Here is a 27,265-nt window from a genome sequence, read left to right as displayed (position 1 = left end):
ACAGCCACTGAGGGGCAGGCCTGGGACGGGAGCTCAGGGCTTCTGACCCCGATGCCCATGCGTGCCCCCTCTGCAGCCAAGCAGACACAGACCCTGCCTGGGGTCGGGCCCCCGGAAAGTAGGAGAGAGGGTTGTATGAGGACAAGCCCGGGGCTGGGCAGGGCTCAGCAAGGCAGGGGGCACGGAGGGGCACAGGAGGATGCTCAAAGGAGAGGCTACATTTGGGCTGGGCTGGGAGAAGAAGATGGAGAAAACGAGAGTGAATTACCAGCCGAGGGCACGGCACAGGCAGAGTCCCGGGGCCTGGGAAGGCTCGGCAGAGCTCAAACGGCAAACGGACGGGGACTGCCTCCCGGAGCCGCACTGGGGCCACATTCCAGGACTGGGGCAGAGCAGAGCCCGCATAATGAGGGGAACTGTCTGTCCTCTGGGAACTAGACAGAGAGGCAGTACAGGTTGAGAGGCCACTGAAGGCCTGCGGTGGGGAGCTGGTCATGAAAAGTGGGGCTCAGAGAGAAGAGCCTAAGGGTCTAGGATGGCTGGGGAGGTGCGTGAGGGAGGAGGGTTCAGGCTGGGCTCTGAAGGAGGGTACGAGGGAAGAGATTAGGGAAGGGCACTGCTGCAGGGTCAGGGAGGGGGGAACGGCATGAGCAAAGGCAGATGCTGAGAGTCCCAGGTGCGCATGTGGACATGCAGGTGTGGGTGTGCACCTGTGTGTGTGGTTAAGCGGCCTGGCAGGGGTGAGGCGGGGAAAAGGAAAGAGGAAGGTTCGGCGCCTGTTTCGTCTCAGGCTGCTTCTCATCTACCTCACACCCACCCTGTAAAGCCGGGCTCTTTACAAATGAGGGCAGATAAGGCCCAGGAGGCCCAGCGATGTCCCAGGTAACACTACCAAGAGCTGTCATTTACTGGACGCCAAGCTCTGTATCAGTTACTTTGCCCACACATTTCCCACAAACACCCCACAAGGTAAGTGGGCCCATTTTACAGATGCCTGGGTGCAGGTGTGCAGTGTGCACAAGGACCCACGGCCGGGAAAGGGCAGAAGTGTGGTCCGAGCCCAGCTCTGTGAAATTCCACTGCCCCGCACTCTCCCGTCCTCAAGGAGCGTGAGGGGGTCGAGGGATGACCTCGTCAGAACCTTCACAGGGCCTGGAGAACCACCCTGAGCTACCCCAAGAGGAAAACAACTGTATGTGAGGTGCAGGCCAAGAGCCTGGCACACAGGAGGCCATGGGCAGGTGAGGAATTAATGAGTGAGTAAATGGGGTCCTTTGGGCGTTGGGAGGAGAGAGGTCCCTTTGAGCTTGGAGGATAGGAAAAATCAGAGAAGGCTGCCTGGAGAAAGCGACACTGGGGAGCTATTTCGTCCAAGGATGCAACTGCTTGGCTCCAGGCCTCCATCTATTAAGCCCTGCAGGTGGTTCAAGGACCACAGCAGGTCCTGGCTCCCAGTTCTGCCAGCATCCCTGCCCCTCCAGCCCAGGGGCAGAGGATTGAGAAGGTAAGGCCAACTGACATGGCACGATTGCTGGGGGCTCCGAGTCACCATCTGTGGTCCACTTAAAAGGAGAACTGACAGCTGAGGATGTGAAACCAGCCCCTTGGACTCTTTCCTGCCAGGCCCGGGACAGCAGGAAGGATGTACAAGTGGCTGCCCAGGGAGCCCCCACGCCCTGCACCCCACCCCTCCATCCCTCCCCACCCCCCGCAGCTGCTCCCACTTGTCTGTACCAGGGCCAGCAGTCGGCTGCCTGGGCCAGAGGGGAGTTGACAGCCCACAGGAGGCCTTGGGCACCTTCCGGCCAGCCCCAGTGACCTCCTCCTGGAGCTCCTACTTGGGCCAAATGGAGCTTCCAGGACCCAGTCCCTGCCTTCCTGCCCCTCAAGCAAACCTGGGTAACCCAAAGTCATAAGAGCCTGCCCCCGCCCCCATCCAAAGGCTCCTGAGAAAGCGCATGCGTGACGATCACACGACCCCAGAGGCAGCCCCCTCTGTGGGACCAGGGTGGGATGGGGGGACAGGGTCCCCCCTGATAAGCCCACAGCCCTGAAGCACTTTCTCAGACCTCTGGAATGTCTTAAAATGGTCTGAAACAACCGAGCTGAAGCTTAACAATAACAATGGTCAATAACACAACCACAACCACTAACACGGTGCATGCGAGGTGCCAGGCTCTCTGTGCAGCAATTTGGATAAAAGTAACTCATTTATCCTCACAACATCCCACAATCTTCATCTTACAGAGGAGGAAACTGAGACCCAGAGACATCCCGTTAATTTTCCCACAGACACGCAGCTAACACAAAACAGTGCTGGGGGTTCAACCCAGGGGCGCTGGGGTCGGGAGCTGTGCTCGGAACTACCATGCCGCAAGGAAGGGGACTCAGAAGGCTACCACACTGGGTCTGGGGTCCTTCTCCAACGTCAGCACCTGTGCCAGTCGGGAGCCCCAACACCATCCCCCACCCACACCCATCCCGGCTAACATTCCCCGAATGCTTGAGACATTCTGGGTCCTGTGCCAAGCGCTGGAACATCACAGCCCAAGCCCCTTGGCCGCTCAGCCAGCCCCAGGGTTTGGCAGGAACGCTGTGATACCTGTTATGTGCACACGCAGGCCAGCAGCCGTGGGCTAGCCCTTCCTCGCTGGAGTCACAGAATGACACTGTCTTGCCTTCCTCCTTACTTTCTTCCTTCCTCACTCTATTGATCTTTCATAGCATGTAATCCTGGCCCTGTGCTGGAAAACCTCAGTTTCCCCACCAGCACACTAATGGTCTTGAGCCCAAGGATCTGCAGGGAAAATCCTGCGTACCTTCCGTCCCTCTCTGCCTGTCCCCTCTGGGCCCAGAGGAAATCCAGGCTTGCAGTGAGGTCAGGGCTGGAATGGGGGGCTGGAAACCCCAGGTGGAGATCAGACATAGGCTGGTGGCCACAGCCCTCCCTGCCTCCTTCAGAATCCCATGGACACCAGTCTGCTCTGGCCTGGGGAGCAGTCCAAGGTCTAGGGTCCAGGAGCTGTAGAGATCGGAGTGGGGGAGAAGGGGGCCTTGACCAACCTTCCCCTTTCCCTTGCCTCTTGACCTCACTCGAGCGAGACCCTGAAACTATTCACATCCCGCCTCTAAGGCTTCAGCTATCCTAGGATCGATTCTCTCCCTGCTCTATTTTTCTTCTTCTTTTGCAATCTCCAAGTAACCCGAGCTGCCAGATGGGTGGGGGCGATGATTGTTTTCTGTCTGACATCTGGATTTCATTAGCAGCCCTGGGCATGCTGACTCAGGAACAGCAGCTCCCCTGGGCTCAGGCCCTCCCCAGACCCCTCATGGCGCCTGGTCCTTCATCGGACATGGGAGGCACAGGTGATGGCACCCCTCGGGCCTCCCCCAAAGGTATAAGCAGCCCTCCACCCCCACAAGAACATTGTGGGAGTGACAGAGCCTGAGAGCTTGGAGAATTTCTGCTCATAGCTCAGTGCCTGATGGGAGGCTGCCAGGCCGAGTGTGGCCGGGCCTGACCGCCATGAAGTGTGGACAGAGGGCTTAGAGATAGGACACTGGGTCCTGGCCGTACTGCCCTCATCGACACCCCAGCCTCCGTTCATACAGAGATGCTGAGTGGGCCATCGAGGCAGGGAGTCCTGCACTGGCCCCAGATCGCAGATACACTTTGGAGAGGAGGAATGGTGGCTCAGAGTAGTCACCATGCCCCAGAGATGATACTTTCTGACAGTGTCTGGAATTTCCCCCCCCACCTCCAACCTTTGCTCACCCTCCCTTGTCTAATATCTGGTCTTATCATCTGTCCACGTTACTGGACTGGTTTTGTTTACAGTCTTGCTTCCTCCAGCCCGGCCTCCAAACTGCCACCAGTGAGCTTTCAAAATGCCAATCCGAGCATGTCACCTAAACCGTTGGATGGCTTCTCCCTGCCCTCCAGATAAAGTCCAAGTTTGTGCAGCTTGGCACACAGGCCCTTCACCACCTGCTGTGGCCACACCTCCCTCTCCTCCCCGCAGGCACCCAGAGCCCCAGCCATAGCCAAGGGCTCGCGGTTCCCGGAAAGCATACCCTCGTTATTTACACGCTTGCTTGGAAGCCTTCCCCACCCCAGTTCTAGACTCCTCCTCTCTGAGGTTTCACATGAAACCCCAGGCTGAGCTGGTCCTTCGCTGCAAACCTCAACCATGGCCCTGGTCACCCTGAACAGCCAATAGTGTTTCTGTCTATCCCACTGAGGACAGAGATAGGGCCTTATCTACAACTGGTCTGGCATACAGGAGCAGCTTAGAAAGGGTCAGGCAACTGAAGTGTGGCCAGGGCCCAGCTCCATCCTGGACAGACTATATGTCCTGGGCAGAGGTGGCACCGAGCCAAGCCCCCACTACAAACACACATACTCACGCAGGTTCATGTGCAGCTGGCTCGGAGCAAAATGCTACCACTCACAGCCTGCCACGCTGGTGTGCAGAAGCCAACAGGAGACGCACAGATAACCCTGCAGGTGGGCCCAGCAGACAGCAACCGTGCCTCTCGTACAGCCAGCTGGGATTTTTGCTGGCACCACAGCTGCAGCCCTAACCCACTCTGGCCTCCCTGACAGACTCCCTGGGGCTGGGCCAGCAGTGCGATCTTCCACACACAACAACGTGGCCAGACCAGGCCTATTATGGCCTCTGCTCACCTCATCCTTGTCCCTCCTTATTTCCAGTAACCCATCGTTTTAAAGAACCCCAACTTTCTGAGAGCGTGGAGATCAAAGTCTGGACGTTAAGGCCGATAGATCATAGAACCTAATTTAAAAAGCATGGGCTCTGGCATGAAGAAGGCCTGAGTTCCAATTCTATCTTTGCTGTTTACTAAGCTATGTGACTTTTGACAAGTCATTGGACTGCTCTGGGCCTCAGTTTTATCATCTGGCAATTGACCGGATAGAGTTTTGGAGAGAATTAAGTGAGTTAATACATACTGCACATCTAGCTCAGTGGTCAACTCAATGCTTACAGACTATTATCATTGCTGTTAATGTTGTTGTTGCCCTTGAACTGGAGGCCTGGCACAGGGCCGAGACAGCAGCAGGGGCAGGTTTTTCAAGAACCAAATGGCAGACTTTCTTGACTCCTGGACCTTCCAGGGCCAGTGCTGACACTGGCTGGAGAGGGACCCTGGCCCAGGCACAGCCCCACCCCACAAAGAGGGGCTGCCCTTCAGCATCACTGGTAATTGGTTTCCAGCACCTTCCGCATCCACTTCAGGGGGCTCCCAGTCTTCCTGTAGTGCCCAATCCCCCTCACACTGCCCCTGGGACATATGAGAAGCCCCATCAGTCCGATGGCTGAACTGGACACCTCTCTCCACCCTTAAGATTGGAAAAGAATCAATTAACAGAGTACCAGGTTCCTGTACACTCAGTAGCGTGTCCTGGGCTCAGCTCTGCCCTGGACAGATTATGTGTCCTGGGCACAGAAGGGGCACTAGGCCAAGCCCCCACCACAAACACACATACCCACGCAAGCTCACGTGCAGTTGGCTCAGACAAAGTACTGCCATTCAGGTCTCTACAGCCTGCCACACTGGCTTGCAGAAGCCAACATGAGATGCACAGATAACCCTGCAGCTGGGCCCAGCAGACAGCAACCATGCCTCTTGCACAACCAGCTGGGATTTTTGCTGCCATAGAGCTGGCAGCCCCTACCCATCCCGGCCTTCCTGACTGCACCGGGGGCCTCAGAGTATCTCCTGTTCCTGTCCCACCACCCAGGCCATTGGCAATGAATGCCTTAACCACACTCTCACTGCTGTCTCACTCGGAGACCGGAGCTCCACAGGCGGCTTCAGGACCTAGTCAGGGTTGCCTAGAATTCTCCACATTCTGCTCCCAGTTGGACCATTTAAGATCTTAAAAGCATTCAGGTCACTTAAAAATCATTCCACAAAAGGAGAGGAGAGAAAGGAGCAGAAAAAAATATTTGAAGAAATAATGGCTGAAAACTTCCCAAGTCCAGTGAAAAACTTTAAGCAACACATCCAAGCAGCTCAACAGACTCCAAGTGAACACGAAGAGATCCACAAATAGACACATCATAGTAAAACTGCTGAAAACTAAAACAAAGAGAAGATGTTGAAAGCTGCAAGAGGAAAATGACATGTCATTTACAATGGAATTCTAACAATGTTAACAACTGACTTCTCATCAGAAATGATGGTGGCCAGAGGGCAGTGGGGTAACAGTCAGTGTGGTCAAAGATTAAGAAAACAAAACAAAAAAACCCAAAAAACAAAAAAAAAAAAACCTTGTCAGCCAAGAATTCTATACCCGGCAAAGATATCTTTTAAAAAAATGAAAGGGAGATAAAGACATTCCCAGATAAACAAAAACACAGAATTCATTGCTGACACACACTTTCAAGAAATACTATAGGAAGTTCTTCAGGCTGAAAGCCAATGACCCCAGACATAATTCAAATACACATTAAATAAACAGGAGTTCTAGTAAGATGATTATGTAATTATAAAAGATAGCACATATGCATATTTCTTGTCCTTTCTTCTCTGATTTAAAAAGCAGATGTAGGGGCACGTAAGTAACTTAGTCAGCTAAGCCGTCTGACTTTGGCTCAGGTCATGATCTTGCAGTTCGTGAGTTTAAGCCTGGCATCGGGTTCTGTGCTGACAGTTTGGAACCTGGAGCCTACTTCAGATTCTGTGTCTCCTTCTCTCTCTGCCCCTCCCCCACTCACGCTTTGTCTCTGTCTCTCAAAAATAAACATTTAAAAAAATAATAATAAAAAGCAAATGTAGAAAACAGTATGTATGTAATGTATTACTTGTGTTATAATATATAGAAATGTAAGATATTTGCCACCAATAGCACAGAGAAGGCAGGTAGAAGCAAATCTGTCTTGGGCCAAGGAAATTACTCCAGGTGATAAACTGAGTCCACAGGAACAAATGAAGAGATCTAGAAACTGGAAATAAAAAGCTACCATAACAAAAACTGTGAACATACAATTGTTCTCTTTTCTTCTTCCAGCTTCTCTAAGACACAGAAAATAATATAAAGGAAGAATTATAACAAGTATCATTTAATTACAACACACATAGATGTAACATGTAGAACAATAATGCCACAAACATCAGAAAAAGAGAACAGAGCTATAAAGGAGTGATATTTCTATATCTTATTGGAATTAAGTTGGTATAAATCTGAAGCAGATTTTATAGGTTAAGATATGTAAAATAAGCCTGAGAGCAGCTTTAAAAAAAAGTGAAAAAAATCATTAAAGAAATTAAAAAGTGTACATTAGAAAAGTATCACTTAATGCAAAAGGAAGCAGTACAGGAGGAACAGAGGAACAGAGAAGACATGAGTAATTCAGAAAACAAAAAGTAAGATAGCAGACCTAAATCTGACTATATCAATAATCACATATATAAAAAAGAGCATTAATTGTTGATAATATGAATGGATCAAACAATCCAAACAAAAGGCAGGGATTTTCAGAGTGCATATAAAAAGTAAACCAAGATCCAACTGCATGCTGTCTACCGGAGACACAACTTAGATCTAAAGATGTGAATATAATTTAGATCTAAAGGTATGAACATATCTTCATATGAAGATATGAAGTAAAATGATGGACAAAGATCTATCGTGTACACAGTAACCATAAGGAAGCTGGTTATACTAACATCAGACAAATTTGACTTTATTATTTTTTTTTAATTTTTTTTTTAACGTTTATTTATTTTTGAGACAGAGGGAGACAGAGCATGAACGGGGGAGGGGCAGAGAGAGAGGGAGACACAGAATCGGAAACAGGCTCCAGGCTCTGAGCTGTCAGCACAGAGCCCAACGTGGGGCTCGAACTCACGGACCGCGAGATTGTGACCTGAGCTGAAGTCGGACGCTTAACCGACTGAGCCACCCAGGCGCCCCCAGACAAATTTGACTTTAAAGCAAAAAATGTTGGGGCGTCCGGGTGGCTCAGTCAGTTTAGCGCCCAACTTTGGCTCAGGTCATGATCTCGCAGTTCATGGGTTCAAGCCCCGCATTGGGCTCTGTGCTGACAGCTCAGAGCCTGGAGCCTGCTTCAGATTCTGTGTGTATGTGTGTGTGTGTCTCTCTCTCTGCCCCTCCCCCACTTGCGCTCTGCCTCTATCTCTCTCTCAAAAAGTGAATAAACATTAAAAAAAAAAACTTTTTTAAACAAAAAATGTGACTAGAGATAAACAGGGACACTTTATCACGATAAAAGGATCAATTCATCAGAAATTGATAGACACAGATGTAGCTAACAAGGGAGCACCAAAATACATGCGATAAAAACGGGCAGAATTGAAGAAAAAAATAGTCAATTCAACAATAATAGAGATTCCAATACTCCTATACTTACAATAATGGATACAAGAATGAGGTAGAACATTAGCAAGGGGACAGAAGACATGAAGAACACCACACCAACTAGACCTAACAGACACCTACAGAACACACCAACAAACAACGGCAGGACTCATTCCCTTCTCAACTGCCCATGAACTGTTCTCCAGGACAGCCCAAAGGCTATGAAACAAACCGCAACAAATTTAGAAGCACTGAAATAACACAAAGTGTTATTTAACCACAATGGAATAAAACGAGAAATCATTTTTAAAAGATACTTGGGACACTCGCAAATAATGTGGATATTAGACATCACACTTCTAAACGACCAGTGGGTCACAGAAGAAATCACAAGGGAAATCAGAAAATACTCTGTGATGAATGAAAATGAAGACACAACATACAAAATTATGAGATGCAGCTCAGAGGAAAATTTGGACCTGTGAACACCAATATTAAAAACAGAAGAGGGGCTCCTGGGTGGCTCAGTCGGTTAAGCATCTGACTCTTAATTTCAGCTCAGGTCATGATCTCATGATTTGTGAGATTCAGTCCCACATCAGGCTCTGTGCTGATAGCACAGAGCCTGCTTGTGATTCTCTCTCTCCTCTCTCTCTGCCCCTCCCCCGCTCACACGGGCACATGCACTTCTATTTTACAAATAGAAGAAAGAGGGGTGCCTGGGTGGCTCATTTGGTTGAGCATCCAACTCTTGGTTTCAGCCCAGGTCACAATCCGGGCATGGGATCGAGCCCTGCATTGGGCTCCGTGCTGAGTGTGGAGCCTGCTCGAGATTCTCTTTCTCTCTCCCTCTGTCTCTCTGCCCGACTCATGCTCTCTCTCTAAAATAAAATAAAATAAAATAAAATAAAATAAAATAAAATAATTTAAATAAAATAAATAAAAATAGAAGAAAGATGTAAAATCAGTAACCTAACTTTCCATCTTACAAAACTGGACAAAGAGCAGACTAAACCTGAAATAAGCTGAAGGAAGGAAATAATAAAAATTAGAATGAAAAATTGAAAGCAAAGACTCAGATATTTGCACACCCATGTTCACAGCAGCATTATTCACAATAGCTGAAAGATGGAAGCAATCCAGGATAGATAAATAGACAAACAAAATGTGGTCTACACACACACACACACGCACACACACACACATATTATTTGGCCTTTAAAAGAAAGGAAATTTTGAAACTTGCTACAACATGAATGAACCTTGAGGACATTATGCTAAGTGAAATAAACCAATCGCAAAAGGACAAATACTGTGTGATCCCACTTATGTGAGGTACCTAGAGTAGTCAAAATCATAGGAACAGAATGTAGCATGTTAGTTGCCAGGGAATAGGGGAAGGAAGGAAGTGGGGGGAGATTATTGCTTAATGGGTACAGAGTTTCACAAAATAAAGAGAGTTCCACGGATGGATGGTGGTGATGGTTGCCCAACAGGTGAATATACAAGTGACCCTTGCACAGTGTGGGGGCTGAGGTGCCAACCACCAAAATAGTCACAAATATGTGTATAACTCTTGACTCTCCCCAAACTTAACTACTAATAAATAGCCTTACCAATAACATAGTCAACCTATATTTTGTATGTTACGTGCATTCTATACTGTATATAATCAAGTTTGCTAGAGAAAAGAAACTGTCATTAAGAAAATCATAAGGAAGAGAAAATACATTTACTGTACTGTATGGTTTTTACTGAAAAAAATCCATGTATAAATGGACCCACACAGTTCAAACCAATGTTGTCCAAGGGTCAACTGTATTTCATGCCACTGAATTGTACATGTAAAAATAGTTAAGATGGTAAATTTTATGTTGTATTTATTTTACCACAATTTTTTAAAAGATTACAGGGGAAAGTAATGTAATAGAGAACAGAAAAAACAGTACAGGCAATCAACTAAACCAAAAGTTGGTCTTTTGAAAAGTTTAACATAACTGACAAACACGTAGCTAGATTGGCCAAGAAAAAAAAAAAAAGACAGAAAAAGAGAGAGAAGGCTCAAATTACATGAATCAGAAACAAAAGAGGGGGACATTATAACCAACTTTAGAGAAATGAACAGGATTATAAGAGAATATTATGAACAGGTGTATGCCAGTAAATTCAATAACTTAGATGAAATAAACAAATTCTATAAAGAAACAAACTACAGAAACTGACTCAAGAAGAAATAGAAAACCCAAATAGACTTATGACACACAAAAAAGACTGAATTCATAATTTTAAAAATCTGCCCACAAAAGAAAGCCCAAGCTCAGATGGCTTCACAGGTGAGTTCTACCAGACACTAAAGAAGAGTTAATATTAATTCTTCACAAGCTCTTCCAGAAAATAGAACAAGATGGAACACTTCCCAAATCATGGAACTGATAAATGCTATTACATGGATGAACCTTGAAAGCAATATGCTAAATGGAAGAATCCAGTGACAAACAACCACACATTATATGATTCTCTCTGTGTGAAATGTCCAGCATAAGCAAATCCTTAGAGATAAAAAGTAGATTATTGGTTGCTAGGGGTTGGGGAATCAGGAGGTATGATACCTAAAGAGTATGAGGTTTCTATTTGAGATGATAAAAATGATGTAGGGGGGCACCTGGGTGGCTCAGTCGGCTAACATCCAACTCCTGATTTCGGCTCAGGTTATGATCTCACCGTTAGTGAGTTTGAACCCTGCATGGGCTCTGCGCTGACAGAGCAGAGACTGCTTGAGTTTCCCTCTCGGTCTCTGCCCCTCCCCCACCTGAACTCTCTCTGTCTCTCTCAAACTAAATAAATAAACTTTAAAAAATGTTCTCTAATTGGGGTGCCTGGCTGGCTCACTTGGTAGAACATGTGACTCTTGATCTTGGGTTCCTGAGTTTGAGCCCTACATTAGGGGTAGAGATTACTTTAAAAAATACGACCTTTTAAAAAAATATTCTATAACTGCTTGTGGCAATGGTTGCGCGGCTCTGTGAATATACTAAAAATTACTGACTTGTCCACTTTCAATGGGTCAATTATAGGGTATGTGAATTATATCTCACTAAGGGTGTTACCAAAACAAGCATTCCCATTCCACTTTTAAATATTTTATATATGCTGAACTCATAGTATCCCATGTGACAAAAGCCTTGTCCACCCATTCCGCCATTCCAGAAGACCTGTACTGAGCACCTGTGTGTGATATCTCAGGCCAGCATGGCGGTAGAGAGATGAATCTAGGCCAGCACCTGCCCCTGGAGCTTGTGGTCAGGTGAGGTGTGGGAAGCATCTAATTATATTCCAGCCTGCCAAAATACCTAGTGCCTTGCCAAATACCTCACCTGGTACCTCTCCACTGTGACCCGAGGGAGAAAAAAAAAAAAAATAATGCTAACCAACATTTATTGAGCGCTTACTGTGTGCCAGACATTGTGCTAAGCACTTTCCATGGATTAGTTCCTTGAATCTGCACAACAATCCTATGAGTCAGTGTCCTCATCAGCTTCACTTTACAGATGATAAAACTCTCATGAAAGGTAGAGGGAGGTCCTCAGGCCCGCAGGAGTCTCTGATAGAATCCGGTTTGAGAAGGAGCTGGAAGAGGGCCTTGACCCGCTCAAGAGGGAAACTGAGGCCCCACAGGGCCTGGGCATCTCAGCCTGGGTTGGAATGAATGCTCAAGAAAGCAAAGAGCACTGAAGTCCCAAGAATGGGGTTCTCACGTATATTTTGCCCTCTCCTCAGCACTTCACCTCTTTGAGACTCTGTTTGTCCAGCTGTAAAATGGGTACTCCTACTAAACTGTAAGATGCAGTACTCCCACTTCTGCAGGCAGAGTTCAGAGCCCTGCACAGGCTAAGTGAATATACTGTGCAATCCAGATAAAGGAATATAGAGGAAGAACCAGGTTTTTCCCTGTGCTGGAAATTGAGAGGCACTGACATTGAGGTCAGGGACACTCTGCCCCCTCGTTAGAAGAGTTCTGGTGCCTTCTGGAGAGAGGGTTGGGCATGCACGCGCGTGTGCACACACACACATTCCTCCACCTCTGCCTCATCATCCCTTGCCTTTGGATAGTGGTCACCCTTCTTCCACCAACCCGCCAACCCCACTCAAGCCCTCCTCCTGGAAGCTTTCCCAGGCTTCCAGCTCAGCACAGGCACACGCGCGAGCCCCAAGAACCCCTGTTGGGGTCTGAATGTCACCTGCCTGCCGGGGTGAAAATTCCAGCTCCTCCGCTGACTGGCTCAATGATCCTGTGTGAGTGCCTGACTCACACAAAGCATCACGTAACATGAGGCTAATGAGAGACCTGACATGCCGGGTAGTTGTGAGCAAAGGCTGTAGGCAAGAGATGATGAGGTATGGTGACTGACTGAGAGTGCTCTCACAGGGGCGCAGCTGGGGAAGTTACGAGGGGCCGCTGCCCGGGTGGGCCATGGGCATATCCTTGAGGAGCAACCAGATTCTTAGCTGCCTGTTTGCCCCTGGACCCATCCAGAGAACCTCTAGGGAGTAGGGGCCTTACCCTCTGCTGAGATCCCCTCGTGCCAAGGGCCCCTGGCTTACTGTGTACGCTGAGGCAGACGGGGCCCATTGGAGGGTGGGTCTGGAGGACAGCCGTCATGGGCCGGCCCCCATCCGCAAGGTCTGGGGTGGGCCTCTCTTAACCAGGGGTGGGGGGAGGAGGAGATCACTGGTATCCACAAATCACTGGGGATTTTACTAAAATGCAGTTATGTGGGGGGGGCACCTGGGTGACTCAGTCGGTTGAGCGTCTGACTTCGGCCCAGAGCCTGGAGCCTGCTTCAGATTCTGTGCCTCCCTCTCTCTCTGCCTCTCTCTCTCTCTCTCTCTCTAACTCAAAAATAAATAAACATTAAAAACATTTTTTTCATAAAAAAAAAAGATTCTGCATTTCTAACAAGCTCCCAGGCGACACTGATGTGGCTATGCCTGGCCACACTTTGCACAACAAGGACTTAACGCGGGGCACGGCTGTTTCTGAGAAGAGGAGGAAGCAACAAGCCCGTCTCGGCCTCCCACTGGTCTGAAGGCACCCAGCCCCACCCAGCCACTCCCCAGGCTTCCAACATCTGGAGGGTAAGACTGCATGGATTTTCTGAGTTTCCAGGATCCCATTTCCATTACATATGTAAAATTAAAGTAAAAATACACATTATGAAAACATTAGAAAGTACGAAAAATAATAGGAAAAAAAATCACGGACCATCTTGTAACGTATTTAAAACAACGCTAACCTCTCTCCCCAAGATGCCAAAGCCATGTCGGTCAGAGAGTCCAAGGTCGTCTCGTGAGTGGGATCTGACCCACCCCGTCACAGCGAAGCACTGAGTGGGAGACAGGGGCTGCTCCCCACACTCTCCACCTCCTGGCACCCTTCCCACCCCGAGAGAGAGATATGCCCAGCCTGCAGTGCCTGAGGCCTTCACCCAGGCCTACCCTGGGGGGCACAGAGCCGGGGGCAAGGCCCTCTCAGCTCCCCGCTCCCAGGCAAGAGACTGAGGAAAACTGCCACAGAGGACGGGAGAGGTGGGGTCGGGGGGAGGGGGTGCACATCTGGATTCCTGGCCCAGAGCCCGCATTCCTTCCCTGTGAGTGTGAGGAGATGGGGGTCTCTCTCGGGAGAGCTGTGAGGAGGCGGCTGGCCTCGCTCCTGCCCCACTGTAACAGGACCCACCCTGGCAGGAAGACTGGGGACGTGAAGGCCCAGAACCTCATTTGGGGGCCCTTTACCCAGATTGCTCGCTAGATGGTGCAGGCTCAAGCTGGGGCTCTGTCCCATCCACACCAGCCAGCCCTGCCTCAGACATACCAGAGGGGACAAAAAGGTGGGAGACCAGAGGGCTGTGTGGCCACTGGTTCGTGGAAGGGGGCTCAGGGTGGGGGGTGGGGCACTGTTCTACCCACAGAAGCTGGGCGGCCTTACCTGGGGGCAGTCCTTGATGTAGTGTCCTTTGTTGAAGCACAGGTGACACAGGTAGTTGGGTGGGGGCCGCTTGCTGGGCTTGCGGGTCTCAGAGGTGAGGGTCAGGTCAGAGAAGTGCTCGGTGAGGGAGCTGAGGCCATCGGCGATGTTGTTGAGGGAGCCATAGGGCGAGGCGCTCTTGTACATACTGCTGCTCAGAGCCTGTGGGGGACAGAGGCTGTGAGGGCTCCCAAGGCCTGGGCATACTCGTTTGCAGCCGTGGCCTCAGGGCGAATTTCCGTGGGCATGTGCACACACATACACACTCGTGAATTCACACTGACTCTTTAGCTGCCCCTGGGCTCTGGCCGCCTGGAGCCTGAGTTCCGTGGGCAAGCCAGTTAACCACTCTGGGCCTCAGTGGCCCTGTCTGGAAAATAGGAATAATGATAGCTACCTCCCAGGGTTTCTGTGAGGCTAACATGAGGCCACAGATGTAAAGCACTTTCTCTCCCACCTGGCACTTAGGAACCCCTGAGTCCATGCTGCTGATGGTAACGACGATTAGCATTAGTTCTTTTACACACCGCCCGGAGGTAAGAAGGTGTAGTAGAGGGCAACCTGTTAGATTTGGGGCTTTGCCACTTACTGGTGGCGTAACTTTAGACAAATCACTTATCTCTGAGCTGAGTCAGTATCCCCTTCTTACAGGAAAGTGGAGCATCAGCTTACAGCATTGTTTCCATTGTACAGAAGAGAAGACTGAGGTTCAGCACTCTGCCTGGTCTCCTGTGGCACGAGGCCTGTGCAGACTGTGTCCAGGGAGCCCTCGGGCCGGCCCAGGCCCGCCCTCTGGGAGCCCAGGAGGAAGTGGCCCACTTCTCCCACCTCCAGCTGACAGGAACCAGATGTCTTGCCTGGCTTCAAAGCAGACACGGCCCAGGCCCCCTCCTGGTGTATACAGCCTCTATTTATAGGAGTCACGGGCTCTGGGCAGCCAGGCACACTGGAATTTAGCAAAGGTAGGGCCTGTGGTGAGGCTGGCAGGGAACAGCCACGGTACCCCCTTCCCGAGGCAAGGCTGAGGCTGGAAGGAGGCAGCTTCCCCAGGAGGGTCAATGACAAACCTGGGCATGGGGCTTGGGCATCCCCTGACCCCAGCTCAGGTATCAGGAGCTCCAGGAATGAACTACAGACCTCGGGGAGCCTTGGATCTAATAGGAAGACAGCCTTGTTCCTAGAAGTCTCCAGGCTGCCAGGGGAGGAGAGCCCCTGAGAGGAAGTTGCCTCAGCCTCCCTTACAAAGACGGGGCAGATGTGGGCCCAGAGTGGGGACAGTCCTTTCTGTGTTGCCTCAGTGTGGGCAGGGAAGGAGATGAGCTGAACGCAGGCCCCAGGGGATCAGGCACCCCTCCCCCCAACCAGGACAGACGTTACCTCAGCCCCCCTACTGGGTCTGTCTCTGGGGGTCTGGCACCCCCCCCCCAGAGGACACAGCCCTGGCCATCTGGGGGCCACCACTCTTCTTGGCTCCCTGGACACCCTGCTATGTGGACTGGGGCCAGCCCTTTCCCTCTCTGGGCCTCTGTTCCCTCTCGTGTAGGTTTACACTGGAGCCTGGGGGAAAAAAGACACAGACACCACATCCAGGGCAGCGCGACTAAACACGCCGTCAGCCTATGGTGCCTGAGCACGGACCTCAAAGGCTCCTGATGACCGCCTCTGCTCCAGTGCTACCCAGGACCGGTGGACGATACCACGCAAACTTGCATTCAGTGTGAGGGTGGTTCTCCAGCTCTCAAATGAGCCAAGACAGAGTGGTTCATCCTGAGAGGCAGAGCCCCCCCCCCCCCCCACCATCCTTGGAGGTGCGCGAGCCAATTCTGAGCAATCTTAAGGGGTGCGGGGAGGGGTCCAGTGGCAAGGGGATTAGATGATACCAGTCACATCTACTGAGCACTTACAATGTCCCGGGTACCGGAAACTTTACACGTATTAAGATAGCTGGTGCTCACCACAATCCCGTGAGTCACTGTCCCCATTTTACAGATTAGATGAGTCTGTCCAAACGTGTGTTGCATGACTCGAGAAACTTTTAACAAATACGGAGTACTCGGCCCCACCTCAGACCTTCCAAGGCAGTCACCTGGGACCAAGGGCCTGGAATCTACACTGTTTTACTGTAGTTAAGATCTACGTTACAGAAAGCCAACCGTTTTAATTATTACTTTTAAAAATTTGTTAATGTTCATTTATTTTGGGGGGGGGAGGGGCAGAGAGAGAGGGAGTGACAGAATCCGATCCAGAGCTCCAGGCTCTGAGCTGTCAGCACAGAGCCCGACGAGGGGCTTGAACCCATGAACCCACATGAGATCATGACCCGAGCCGAAGCCGGACGCTTCACCGACTGGGCCACCCAGGCGTCCCCGTTTTAATTATTTTTTAAGTGTGCAGTCCAGGGGCACCAAATACATTCCCATTATTGGGCAAATTCACCACCATCAACTCGAGTACTTTTTCACCATCCCAAACTGAAACCCTCTCCCCAGTAAACACTAACTCCCGGCTCCCCCTCCCCCCAGCCCAAATCTGCTTTTTATAAGCTCCCCCAGGCAGTTCGGTACAGACGGCCCAGCCCTACCTGGCCTTGGGAGCACCTGGACTTTCCAACCACCGAGGTCTCTCCTTAGCTTGACTCGAGGCCTCTCCCCACCCGAACTGGCCTGAGGGAGAACAGCATCACCACAGCCTCCCAGAGAAAAGTTCATCCAAACAAGAAACTCCAAGCTCCAAATGGTGTGACTCATCCTCATGGCTGGGAAACGCAATTTCACAAATAACAACCCTCTTCGTTCCCCCACCCCCATTCTTTCTTTTCTTTCTTTCTCCCCTCCCCCTGTCACCCCCCTCTGGAGAAGATTTAAGCTAGTCAACAGGAATCGGGACTGTTTTGGTAGCAGACTGTCCAGAGGAAGGGGAAGTTTGGTGGGTGCCAGAAAGTGCATTAATTACACCCTGAACAGCCTCTCCCCCGTTTGTGGCCACACCGTCCTGCCCACGGGTGACCCCACGGGTGTCCCTGGGCAGCCAGAGGCCTCTGAGCAGCCTGTCCCGTCCCTGGCAGCTTGACGCCCCCCACCCACCAGCTCAGGCGCTCACAGCTTGTGTCGCACCGGCAGCCCCAGGTCAGAGAAGCGAGGTCAGAGCTCCTCACAGCCTCTCTCACCCCTAGTGTGCCCTGGCCTGGCCCTCCTGGCTGCTCCAGCTCCCTTCCCCCAGCCCCGGTTCAAGATGACACCACCTTAGAGCTGAAAGGACAGAGCAGGCAGCTGACTCGGCCACTCTCGTGTTCCAGATGGAGAAACTGAGGCCCAGAGAGGCCCAGGGGCACAGGCGAGGGCACACAGCCAGGCCTGAGGGCCAGGAGTCCTGCTTGCCGGCTGGCTGAAAGGGCGGGTGAGGCTGCAACCTGTTTCCTCTCCAAAGACCCAAGGAGCTGGGGCCGTGGAGGTGAAAGGCGAGTTGCCTCTTCCACAGCCTATGGCGACTGGATGGAGCAGAGGCCAGGACACGCGGTGTCCCCTCCCCTCCGGCTGCGGAGCGAGGCCTGGCCTCTTGGGCTTCCCGTCTGTAAAATGCAACATGGAACAGGGAAGGCGGGCAAAACTGGTGATCCCTGCAGTCCTACTTCCTTAAGGTCCAGACACCAGCTACTGAAAGACACCCCCGGAGCCCGCACACAGACGGCACTCAGTCGCCGTGGGCCCACCTGTTCCGAGTCCTGCTGCCTGGAGCTGGAGGGCAAGGCCCGGCAGGAGCAGCCCCTCGTCAGTCAGCCCCTAACTCCCAAACAGCCCCAGTGTCCCACGGGGCATCCGCTGTCCCCCCTCTAGTTCTGCACTTACTATCCCCACCCCCAGGATGCCCTCTCTGTGTCCATCCAAACCTCCTCCAGGACCTGCCTCCCAATCTGGTTATAACTTTAATGGTGTGGCCCTGAACCCACCCCCTCCTCCTACTCAGGCCTTGGGCTCCACGGGACAGTGTGAAAAGCACAGACTGAGGTGCTCCTGAGAGACGCCCTGCCTCCTCCGAGGGCCTCCTGGACCTCCCGGCCATAGCCCTGTCCTTCAGGACTAGGCCTGGTAGGGATCACCCCATGACTCAGCTGCCCTTGGCTGAAGGAGCTCTGAGGTCTTTCTCTAATCTCTTCATGCAGTAAGTCTCTTCGCTTCCCCACGAGGCTGGGCATATCCAAAGGCAAAGATTCTGCAATGTCCCATCACCCCAGATTCCAGACTGTTCCTGCCGCTTTTCATACCTACAACTGTCCTGGGTGCAGATAATCACAGGCGCTGAAGGGCCAGGGGGCCCCACCTGACAGACGAGGTAATGGATGTCCTAACACCTTAGAGATATAGGTTGGGGTCTCCGAGTTGCCATGGACAAAGTGAAAGGCACTCTCACCCCAGATTAAGCTGCTCAGGGCACTGGTTGAGGGAAGCCCCACTACTGTGCTGAGTGGAAGCCTCTGGACCCAGATCACCATCCTGGAGGAAGAGACCACCTTTCCCTCCCCCCTCCTCCCAGCAGCCAGCAGGTAGGGTGCGGTTTTCACACCATATCTGGGGGATAGAGCATCCAGCTTCTGCCCATTGCTAGAACTTCCCCAAGGCTCTGCCATGGCTGTTGCAGAAAAACAGAGGGGAAGATGCTAAAATCTATTCTGACCCTGCTTGTTTCGTACACTCGGCCGGATCCTTTCCCTTTCTTGGTTTTCTTATACCTGCAAGAACACCATTTGGATGGGCATTATTGGCTCCGTTTTACGGAGCTGGACACTGAGGCTCAGAGAGGCTGCGTAACTCGCTCAAGGTAAAACAGCCACCATGTGGCTAAGGGGAGATTCTCAACATCAGTTGGCCTATTATATTTCGGCTCCCACATGGCCTCCAAGGCTTAACTTCTCCTATGTTAAGGAGAGCCAGAGGAAAAGAACAGGTGTGGACCACTCTCCTTGGCCCTGTGACATCGTACTGTCAAGCCTCTTGGCCCTGGCAAGATGAGACACCAGCTTTTCTGGGCTACGTGAGGGGTCTAGGTCCTCGGGCTGGGGGTTCTGTGGGGGTGGAGGCAAGGATTTCCAGGGCTGACTCCCCACTCCCAGCCCCCAGGACAGTAAGAGGGCCTAGCAGGAGGGGGCAAACAGGAGTCAGGGCAAGTGCATAGAAGCTTCCAAAGGCAGCCTAGAAGGAGAGGAAACCAGTGCAGAGAAGAGAGGAGAAACAGCCAGCAGAGATGGAACCATGCCCACAGAAAACAACGCAGCGATGGGCAAGGGCGAGGCAATGAGAAGGGGAACATCCGAGGAAGTCCTGCCCCTCCCAGGCCAGAGATGGCCCTGAAGTGGGGGGACTCTCTGGTCCTAATCCCCAGCTCTGTGGGGGTTCTTTCAACAGCTAGACAACTGCTTTTTTATCCCCAAAAGCCACCCCTATCCCCCGCTTCCATACACATAGATACGTGCATGAAAACACGCGTATACACGTACACACTCACACCCCTGTCTTTAACACAAGAAACCACTCATTTCACAAGTGACTCCGCCCCTTCTCCAAGGGGATCTGCACTTCTTCTCCCCCAGGGTCTGTCTGGGGCTCTCGCCCCCAGAGTCCCACACGAACAGGGAGAGGAGACAACCTATTGATAGGATGGGGACTTGGCCAATGGAAGAGTGAATTCACATGTTGACTAAAGATTTCTCGGGTATGGTGAGAGCCCAGACCTGCTCCTGTTTCCAAGGTCCGAAGCTGACCTGTGGGCCAAGAAGGTGGCAGGCCTAGCCATGCCAGAGGCAGCAATCCCCCACCCAGAAACCCCCAGGGCGCCACGGCCTCCAGGAGGCCCATTCACCCACGCGTGCAAAACACAATCCCTGTCCACAGCCAGAGCTCAGTGAAAAATTCTCACTTAAGGAAACAGTCCATGCTCTTTTTGGCAGGGGGACTGGGGAGAGAGAAACGGGGAAAGGACCTGGAGAGGGAGGAGCACAGTGGCAGCAGGGCTCAGCTGAAAAGACCCAGGAAGACCCTCCCTCCCCATCTGGTCCCTCCTGCTCCCGCCCAGGTCACCGCTCACCTGAGAGGTGCTCCCATTCTGCAGCCATATGCACTCTGTGCAGCTAGAGCGTAAGCACTGGGGACCAGCTGTCTCTCACTTCTAGAACGCATTCGTGGAATGAGCACAGAAAGCATGAATTTGACAACCTAAGGACTGAAAGGCACCCTAATATTTAGCCAGTCTGGGAGTACCACCGAGGCTTGCAGCCTCTATAGAAGGGGGCCTTGATCTGAGATCTATTGTCGGCACGTGGGTGCCATGATCTTGAAATCACACGCAAGGGCGCGTGTCTGTGTGTGCCCGCATGCCTGTGTTCTGGGCACTCGCACCGAGGAGAAGAGCTCGCGCTATCTCCGATTCTCGAAGAGATCCACTACCACAGAAGGCAAGGAACCATGAGCACACCTAAGTTTCTGCTCGGACATCTCTAGTGACAGGGCTTTACTATCTCCCAAGTCAGCTCTTTCCAAGTAATCAAGCAAAATCCATAAACATTTCCCCTGTAAGGTGGAACAGGAGATGAGGTACGGGGACGCACATCGTCACAGGTCTAGAGAGGGAAGAGAGGGGGAGTAAGTGCAATGCCAATCATCCATCCACCCATCCACTCAGTGACCGAGCACCTAGTAAGTCCCAGGCGCTGCCTGAACATCGGCTGCTAGGACTTACAGGTTCGAGAAGCGTGCTGACGACGTAGCTGTCCAGACACACGCAAGTACAGAGTATGTCCCTCAGCAATAGCAATGGTCATGACACGCCTCCCTGGAAGCACGCACGGCGTGTCTGCCACGGGCCACAGAAGCCAGAGGGAGATGTGTGCCCCGTGGCAGCTGGGGAAAGCCTCTTGGAGAAGGGGCAGCCACGTGCACCAGAAAGAAGTTGGAATCTGCCAAGGTGTTGAAGGCAGGCAAGACCCAGGGCAAAGCTTGGCATCTGCACTAAGCTTCCCGGCATGGCCAGAGGAGGACAGAATAAAAGATTATACACCACCACACCCATGCCCACATATACACAGCACAGATCAAGCCTCCTGAGACCTGAGCTGGGGCCCTGGTGCTGTCACTGATCCCCTGATCAGTGATCCCATCCTCCTGTTGGAGAGCCTTTTCCCCACCTGGACAAGGGGGACACTGCACACAGGCTATGATATGAGACAAAAGTGTGGCCAAATGCTCCGTGTCCATCGTCTGACTCTCGCAAGCCAGGGCTCCCTTGGACTTCTGTCATGGCTTCAGGGAGCCCCGTGCTCGGTTTCTGGGGAGCGGCTGGAGCAGGGACACGGCAGGAAACCTGGTACCCGTGACCAATGCCTACCACTGCTCAAAAGGTTCGGGATCAGGGACAGAATATCAGAGGCCCTGCGGCTTGACAGAACGCCTCTGGAGACTGGCCGCCCTGCACTGGGGCCCAGAGAATGATCGAGGTGACAGCCAGCAGGATGAGCCACAAGGGACAATTGTAGCTGGAGCATGGAAGAGTTCCAGACGCAGCTCTGCCACTGACATGCTGGGTGACTCTCCAGGCCTGTTTTCTCTCCTGTAAAATGGGAGCTATGAAAAAAGAGATGCCAAGAAAAAAGCACTCCCCAAGAGTAAGGGATTGCTACTCGGGACCATCTTCCCCTCAAGGCCCCCCTTTCGGCGCTGACAGGGCCTGGCCCTCTGCCTCTGCTAATTACAAATTACTAATCCTGCCTGCTTTCCTCCCTCCCACCTGACTCAGAAGGTCCACAAGGTGTGGCCTCCCCTCTGAGTCCAGGCCTGCCTAGTCAACTCAATTTGATGGAGGGAGGGCCAGGCCACCTCAGCCTACAGGCCCTCGGATGACGGTCCTCCTTGCCTGAGTCAGAGCTCCTCCCAGGACTTGGTGCTGCCCCCTCCCCCCCCCCCCACACGCACACAAAGGCCACGAACGTTGCTAGGAACCAAGAGCAGCCCCAGAAGCCCACTCTCGGCCCCACTGAGACAAACTCCATCCTCACACAGATATGTGGCTTTGCCAGGGCAGCACAGGTGACACACAAAACCTTCAGGAGACTGTCAAGACCTGGGGGCCCTTTAAAGCAGGACACCTTAGGTGCTCCTCTGAGGGCCTAACAGCCAGCCCTGTCTGCAGAAGGGCTGAAGCCCTGTCCACAGAGTCTTGTGACAGCATTACTGCTGACCTCCAAACTCCAGTGGACAGACCAGGGCAGTGAAGGGGGGGGGGGGGGGGTCTCTGGTGCCGCAGAAGTTAGTGCCGGGACCTGAGGTGGGGGTAGGAGGAGGGTGTGGGTTAACAGCCAAAACCTCCTAAGGGTTGGAAGAGATGTCCTTCAACAGAGCAGTCCCTGAGCCGGGAGGTGTTCAGAAAAACGCTATCAAAGGTTCTAGGCCGAAAGCATTCTCTGGTCAAATAGTGATGGAACTGTTGGGTTGAAGGAAAGTGAACAAGTTTCACACCACGGGGCTTTCTCAGAGCCTTCATGGTGCTGGGGGACACTGTGCGTCTCCAAGGGAAGGACAGGCCGCTCTGCTTTCCAAACGTATTTGACCCCAAAGCCCTGCCCCTGGCCTCCACAAACCATCGTTTGACTGTAGGGCCACATCTATCTCTCCCTGGAGGAAGAGGGAAAGATAATGGCCACTCTAGGATTCTGACCTAGAGGGGGACAGCTAGATCTCCTCTTGAGGGGGTACAGGGACTACCCAGGAGGGGTTCTGGACATCCCTCTGAGCGGCCCAAGAGCTAATGCTCAGCAAGGAGGGGTACCTCCCCATTTCTGGAGGTGGAGTCCCACAGCCCCCACACTGCTGTGAATTTAAATTCCAGGCTAAACTTGGCAAGGAAGATCTCCCCACGCCACCCAACCCCCACTCCCTCTACGAACAGCCCTCCTTCCTCGGGTAAGAGAGGAGGGGCTCAGCCAGGAGCCTCAGAAGTCTCCCTCCAAAGACATATAGTTGTTGCTACAGATCAGGGGTTGGAACCGAAGTGCACAGGGCCCAGACTCTAGACCGAGGCCTTTTTAAAAAACTGCCCCAAAGTGCCTGTGCCTGCTTTGGCCTGGCATCCTTACCACAAGCTGAGAAGCTGAAGAGCCCCCACCAGCGCCCAGGTCACCTCCTGGTGCCCGCTCCTGGACTTGTACATGAACTCTGCCATCTCTCTCTGCTCCCAGGGCCACTGTTCCACTCAGAACCCTTGGCTTATCTTCAGCTTCCAGAGCTGAGGTTCCAGGGGCACAATGGGCTTCTGTGCCCCCATGTCCTCAACCCCCCCGCCCAAATCCCAGCTGCATTCATGGTGTTTTGCTATTGTGGTGGGAGCAGCCTGGGGGTGGTGCAGGAGGGGGTGGGCTCTTGGCACAGGGACTGGTGCAGACAGGCCGTGGTCAGCGGTCAGCATGCAAGTCACATCCGCAGGCACTGCCACCAGGCCTGCCAGGCCTTGCACAGAATGGCGATGCTCCTGAGTCCCTGGGTCCCTTCATAGAGTCCCCTCTGGCCTGCCCATGATTTGCTTCTTCTCCAACCAGCCCCTTGGTGGCATTCAGGTGGGGGGTATTTTTTCATGCCTTCTCTGCCAGTTGCTATTTTGGAGCCATATTAGGTCACTGGCTAAGCCCTGGACACAGGAAAGCCCAGGAGCACAGTTGGGGCTCCAACAGGGTTTAGGAGGTGAAGCGGGTGAGGGGTGAGAATGAGTGAGTCTGAAGCCAAGAAAGCCTTCCGGAAGTCAGCAGGCACAGACCTCCAGCCCCTCTAAGGAAGCCACTGGCCTGTGAGTGTAGGAGAAGCCCCTCTAACCTGTCTATTTGCATCTCTCTCAAATCCCACGTAGACCACCCCAAGGGACAGCAGAAACTAAATTCAATGGATGGGTAAACCGAGGCCCAGACCAAGAAAGACAGAGGGTTCCCCCAAAGTCAGGTCATAAGAGACTCTTTTCCACCATTGCTTTGCATAACTTTTACCAGCTGCTTTTACACTTGTCCCAGAGAAGGAATATCCTGCTTCACGGGGAACCCGAGGTGAGTAGTAGTGAAGTGACTGGAGACGGGTTTCACTGAGATCCAGCTGGGATCCTGGATGTCAGACATTTCCAAGAGAAATGTCCTACTCCTGCAAGAGACTCTGGATGGCCCCCAAACTCCCAGGCCTCTCAGCAGAGACCCACATTTGGGGAAGAAAGCCACCAATGGTAGAAACAGAGGGAGGCCTCTCAAGGCCGATTGGGGACCCCCCCTTGACCTGTGAGAGGCGAGAGGTCATGGTCATGTGGGTCATGATCACCCTTCTCCCTTGGGATTTCCACAGCACCCCCATGAAATCACCTACCTTTCAAATTGTACCATCTCATCTGTCTTCTAATCTGGGGCCCCCACTGGCCTGTTCCTGATTCCTAAAGGGCCCACACATCACTCAACAAATGTCTGGCGAAATAACAACTAAAAAGACCCAGGCACTGAAGAAACATCCACAAACTGCACCCCGAAGTCACTGGTCACCGAAGCCAGTTCCCCGAAGAGATGACAAGGTCTCTTATGAGAAAGACAGATTCCCAGCCAAGAATGATTCTTCCCGTGGAGAGCGTGCTCTATAGTTTACAAAGAGCTCTGGTATACAAATGCTTTTGCCTGGCACCAAGGGCTGGCTTTTCAGACTCACCTCCCGCGACTATGCCCAACTGGCCCAACACAGGCCAACCAATCCTCGTCTCAGCTCGCCTGGTATTGGCCCACCTCTAGGCCTTAGGCCAGCGTTTTATATGCCCATGTCCTCCCTAGTCGGTACTGGCAGAGTTGAACACATTATGGGACCAAAAAGGAGCCCCTCTGCTTTCCCCCTCCTGTCCCCAGCACACTCACGCATACACAGGCCCTTCTCCCCGACCCATTCAGAACCCTGCCTCTCCTAAAACTAACTGCTGTGCTCGGGTCTAGAAGGAAAAGGAACCCTCAAGTGTGTCCTCTCCTCCACCCCTTCCCCCCTGCACTTTTGCAGGGAGAGCTTCCAGAAGAAGGATGAGTGAAGGCCACAGAAGGGTATCTGCAATTCCCAAAAGAGGTATGAGTAAATGGGACTGGGGGAGGAGGAGGAACCCAGCTGAAGAGACAGAGGAGGGGTATCTAGGAAAGCTCTGGAAATGACCCCTGAAAAGAGGCTCAGAGGTCCTGGCAATCTGTGTATTTATCTGGCTGGGGAAGATGCCCTGCCCCTTCCACTTTGTAACTGAATCCCCCCAACAGGCAGACTTTGCAAAGCAGCCGTCCCAGGTTTCTGGAGAAGGCACTGGGCAGCTGAAACCTCTCCCCCTGGCTAGCCCCCCTCCAAGAGCTCAAGAGGATTTCCCTTTCATTTCCTTCCAGGCTGGGAGGGCGGGGGACAGCGCAGTCTGTGGGGTCAAGCCCTCAAAAACCACTTCCTATGTGGCTGGGGGAGGGCAAGCAGCCGGAGGATGTATCTGGGGGTCCCTGCGTAAGAACAGCAGGAAAAGCCCTGCTCTCCAGGGTGCCCTTTGGGTCGGCCACCACCGAGGTCGGCGGAGGACAAGATTTTAGGCCCCTGCCGAGGAGCTCTGAGCAGAATCTGCACTCCCGGTCCCAGCAAGCGGTGGCCAAGAGGGGGGTGGGGTTGGGCGTGGGAAGGACACTTGGAAGGGGCTCTCCGCCCTGGCCGCGCCCCGGCTGTCTGGAGAGAATCCGGAGCCCCCCGCCCAGCCGGGACTCCCCCCGGGCCCCTTTGAGCAGGGCGCTCCAGGCTGGGAGAGGGGGCAAGAGGGCCCCGCCCGCGCCTGAGCTGCTCCGAGCCGGGCTCAGCCGGGAGGTGACGCGCTCCCGGCGCCCCGGGGACATCGGGCGGCGAGTTTGGCAGAGCTGAGCGAAGCCAAGCCAAGCAGGGCCGGGCAATACGGAGCCGGGCCGGGCCAGGCCAGGAAGAGCGGGGCGGATAGGAAAAGGCCCCGCGCGGTCGACGGAGGGCGGGGGCGCGCGGGGGCACCCACCTCTCCGCGCTGCAGCTGGAAGAAGCTGTTGAGATAGCTGGAGTGCAGGGGCGAGCCCAGCTGCTCCGGGCGGCCCTTCCCGAAGGCCAGCTCAGGGGGCGCGGCGCCGGCGGGCGGCTCCGGCCGGAAGGCATCGAAGGCACTCGCCTGGTGCGTGTCCTGCAGCGACAGGTAGACCCAGTTGAGCAGCTGGGCGGGCTGGTACACCGAAGCGGCGCTCGTGTCGATGGCCGACAGCAGGCTCATTTTGCGGCGGCGGTGCCGGCCCCTCCCCGGCCGCCCGCTCGCGCCCCCCCCTCCGCAGCGGAGGGGCGGGCACCGGGGAGCCTGCGCCCACTGCCCACCGCCCGAGCCCCGACAGCGATCGCCCAGTGCCGTGCGCCCAGCGCGCTGCCCGCAGCCGCCGCCGCCGCCGCCGCCTCCCCCCGACTGCGGCCGCAGCGCGCGCGGGCGGAGGAAGGAGGCAGCGAAAGTTGGGCAGGAAACTTTTGGGCCCGCCCCCTCCGCGCCGCCCGCCCCGCCCCGCCCCGCGATCCGCTATCTGCCTCAGTGCTGACCCCTCTGGCGGCCGCTCCCGAAGTGGGATCCACGGAGGCCCCGCCCTCTCTGCACCGTCCTCGCCTTCCATTGGCCGCCTCATTGAATATGGAGTAGTGGGGCAGCGCGAGGGGAGAAATAAGGCACCCCCGCGTTTGCAGTATTCTGCTGGCCCGCCCGTGGGCGGTGCCCTCCCAGGCCCCACCCCGCCCGGCTCCCCGAGCCTTCGGGAGCTCAGGGCAGCCCCGGCCTAATCAATCTGCTCTCGCTCTGCTCCGCGCTCTTTGGTCTCTCGTTCTTTCCAAATCCTCTGC

At 53.2% G+C, this 27,265-nt stretch overlaps 1 protein-coding gene across 1 annotated transcript in view; it reads right to left on the bottom strand.

The window, feature by feature from the left end:
* ZCCHC24 (zinc finger CCHC-type containing 24) overlaps nucleotides 1-26,863 on the bottom strand; it is a 63,252-nt gene extending 36,389 nt beyond the window's left edge. The window contains exons 1-2 of the mRNA XM_060642357.3: nucleotides 26,415-26,863; nucleotides 14,331-14,531 (exon numbers count right to left, since the gene is read on the bottom strand). Coding sequence (XP_060498340.1) covers nucleotides 14,331-14,531; nucleotides 26,415-26,660 — 447 coding nt within the window. The 5' untranslated portion in view covers nucleotides 26,661-26,863. The remainder of the gene's footprint in view (nucleotides 1-14,330; nucleotides 14,532-26,414) is intronic.
* Between the last annotated feature and the right edge of the window lie 402 nt (nucleotides 26,864-27,265).

The sequence above is a fragment of the Panthera onca genome, chromosome D2, assembly GCF_046562875.1.
Source record: "Panthera onca isolate mPanOnc1 chromosome D2, mPanOnc1 haplotype 2, whole genome shotgun sequence".
Lineage (NCBI taxonomy): Eukaryota > Metazoa > Chordata > Mammalia > Carnivora > Felidae > Panthera > Panthera onca.
This window is presented reverse-complemented; position numbering and strand designations above follow the sequence as displayed.